At 45.3% G+C, this 3,428-nt stretch overlaps 1 protein-coding gene across 1 annotated transcript; it reads right to left on the bottom strand.

Annotated features, from left to right (window-relative positions):
* Positions 1 to 1,526: 1,526 nt before the first annotated feature.
* Positions 1,527 to 3,428, bottom strand: TKTL2 (transketolase like 2; the record flags this gene model as incomplete). Its single annotated transcript, XM_080673221.1, has 1 exon — positions 1,527 to 3,428. One exon carries the CDS (start codon positions 3,426 to 3,428, stop codon positions 1,527 to 1,529), a length of 1,902 nt encoding a protein of 633 aa, XP_080529347.1.

Here is a 3,428-nt window from a genome sequence, read left to right as displayed (position 1 = left end):
ATGAAGCCGTGGCGGTGGGGGTTGAGGTAGAGGCTGCACCGTGGTGGCGGGGGCTGAGCCCCTTGCACGAATTTCATGCATTGAGCCTCTAGTAAGCTATAAAAGCTGAAGTGCTTTCCCAGTATGCACAAATTATAATTTTGTGCTATCATTTTATCTATCTTATGCTGTGTCTGAATCAATGTTATCTCTAATGTTTGCAAAATAAGGATGGAGATTTGTTATTCAATAGCACCACACTAATGGATATGTATAATATTTGTTTGCTATTATTTGATTGGAATGACTATATTGGAAGATCCACAGTTATAGATTGTGTGCTAGCAAATACAGTTAGATTTTTTCCATGTGTGTGTATAAATAAGTACTTTTTTTAACTTATTTGAATTTTCCCAATTTGTACAATGATCCTATGAGGATCCTAGAGGCCTGGTGCACTTAACAAGGGCACTTAAGGGCAATAAAATAAGAAACTAATGACCTAATATACCAGATACAGACTAATTTTAAATTTAGTTTTGAACCTTGGTCCATCTTTAACTTTACCTGACTGGTAAGTACAATTTTCTTGTATTCTAGCCATATAATTTATGTTTTTACACCTAAAAGTAACAAGTCTGCTTGTCATGGCTTTTCAGTCCACACGTTGTTCTCTGGTGACTTATCTGCAGCTCAAACCTTTTTCCAGGATTACTGTTAAGAGACATGCCTCTTTCTGCTTCTGATTTAGATAGAAGTTTCTTCCTTACCAAGAAGAAGACAAATCACATATACATGGCACAAACTAAGTAAAGCTGAAGTTTTAAAATTCTTTATTACATTCACTTTAGTAATCTTAGTAGATGAATATAAGCTAGTTAGCAATCTGCTTTGGTCACTGAAAAAATGAAACATTTTTGCAACCTCACCTAACTGTGTAGTATGCAGACTAGAACTAGTTATGCTTTCATTTCTTTAAAAAAGCAGTCTGATTCATCATAAGAACCTTCACTGCTGCTCTATGGCCTTTAACTACGGAGGAAAGGTGAATTCAAACTTCTGAGGAAATCCCAAGGCAACTGCAGCCAAACAATATCTGGAAAGCTGCAGGTAGAATGCATTACATAAAAGCTCAAATTTGCTTCAAAACCTGGCTACTTAAGTCTACAATGAAATTCACATTTTCTTACAAGGAAATTACAAACATTTAAGAAACTATTACCTCTATTTTGATTCCCAACAGTTATTTATAGCCTTCTCAGAAAATTTTGTTTTAGGCGTAGCTGTTTTGTTTGCTGTTCGGTTATGAAGTTATAACCTACTTCAATTATTCAAAAGTGAAAGTAGCATTTGTGTACATAGTCACAGTTTAACAGAAAGGTAGTTAATTTGAATTTCTGAATTAGGAATAAAGAAAGGTGTTAACGTTTTAAAAATGTACAATAACATAAACAATGGTTTGATAACATCTAGCACTAATGCAATAATAAAGATTAACTATTTTAAGACCAAACTCAACAGACTGACTTTTAAAGAACACAGCTATCTTAATTCATTAAAGTGTGCTTCACAGCTGCTATGATGTGTCTGGCACTGATTCCAAACATATCCAGCAATTCGCAAGGTTTCCCACTTCGAGGGACTCCTGACACTGCCAGCTGATGAACAAGGATGTCAGGCTCCCCAGAGACAGCTGCACATACTGCTTCTCCAATGCCACCTTCCCGGTAGTGATCTTCCACTGTGATAACCCGACCGCCTGTAGCTTTTGCATTGGAGATGATGGTGGCAGCATCCAGGGGTTTAATGGTAAATGGGTCAATGACACGGATAGAAATATCTTGTTCAGAAAGATGGTCAGCAGCTGCTAAGGCTTCATGCAGAGTAACTCCGGCTCCAATTACTGTGACTTTGTCATTGTCACTGTGGCGGATGACCTTGGCCTGTCCAATCTCAAAATTTTCTTCTGGGGCATAAATAACTGCAATTTCTGGTGGGCCAGTCCGAATGAAGCACATCCCTTTGGCATTGGCAGCCAGATAAATAGCATGCTCTGTCGAGATGGCATCGCTTGGATAGAAAACAGTGCAATTGGGAATGCTTCGGAACATGGCTAGGTCCTCCAGGGCCATCTGGGAGGGTCCATCTTCACCAATGGATAGCCCGCAGTAGGAACCAATCAGATTGATATTGGTTTGAGATATGGCTCCCATCCGGATATGATCAAATGCTCGGGTCAAATAGGCAGCGAAGGTACTGACAAAAGCAATGGTGCGATCACGTGTGGCACAGCCCAGTGCCACACTTACCATGTTTTGCTCTGCCATGAAACACTCAATAAAACGCTCAGGGTGTTCTTTCTTGAATATCTCAGAAAAGATGGAGTTCTTTGTGTCACCATCCAGGACAATAACCCTTTTATTTGCATGACCCAGTTTAGCCAAAGCCAACCCGTATGCTTTATCAGTAGCCATCTTGTCACCAACTTTGTAATCAGGCAGAGAGGTCATTTTTATATTCTTGATGCTGATTTGAGGCGAGTCTTCAACAGGAGGTTTCGGTGTGAGATTCTTGTTGGTCTGTATCTGACTCTCAATTAATTTGATGATTGCATCTGCTCTCTCTTTCGGCATTGGCTTTCCATGCCAGTTTTCGGCGTCTTCCACGTTTGGAATGCCCCGGCCCTTGAAGGTCTTGGAAACGATGGCCGTGGGCTTGTTCTTCACCTGCGCTGCTTGCCAGAAGGCGTGGCACAAGGCCTCCACGTCGTGGCCATCCACTAAGTAAGTGGTCCACCCGAAGGCTTCGCAGCGCTTTTGGTAGGTGTCCGTGCAGTGCTCCAGGGGCGTGGGGCCACTCTGTCCCAAACGGTTCACGTCGAAGACTGCCACGAGATTGTCCAAACTGTAGTGGGACGCGAAGGCCAGCGCCTCCCAGATGGAGCCCTCGGAGGACTCGCCGTCTCCCAGGAGGCAGAAGACGCGGTAGCTGGCCTTGTCGAAGTACTTGCCCGTATACGCCATCCCACACGCGGCCCCGAGCCCTTGCCCCAGCGATCCGGTCGCCACATCCACAAACGCCAGTCTCGGCGTGGGATGTCCCTCCAGGTCGCTGTGAATCTTCCGCAGGCTCAGCAGGTCGGCCTCGCTGATGTCGCCCACCTCCGCCCAGGCGGCGTAGAGGATTGGCGCGGCGTGGCCCTTGGAGAGGACGAACCGGTCGTTGTCGGGGTGTTCGGGGTCCGCCTGCTTATACCGCATCGTGTGGAAGAAGAGCACGGACATGATCTCGGCGGCGCTGCAGCACGACGTGGGGTGGCCGGAGCTGGAGGCACACGTGGCCCTGATGGAGTGGATCCGCAGGCGGTTGGCCAGGTCCCGCAGCACCTGCACAGTGTCCGCGTCGGGCTTGGGGTCCTCGGCCACATCGGCCACGGTGGCACCGTCCAT

This window comes from Plecotus auritus (assembly GCF_963455305.1).
Source record: "Plecotus auritus genome assembly, chromosome: 6".
NCBI classification, from domain to species: Eukaryota; Metazoa; Chordata; class Mammalia; order Chiroptera; family Vespertilionidae; genus Plecotus; species Plecotus auritus.
This window is presented reverse-complemented; position numbering and strand designations above follow the sequence as displayed.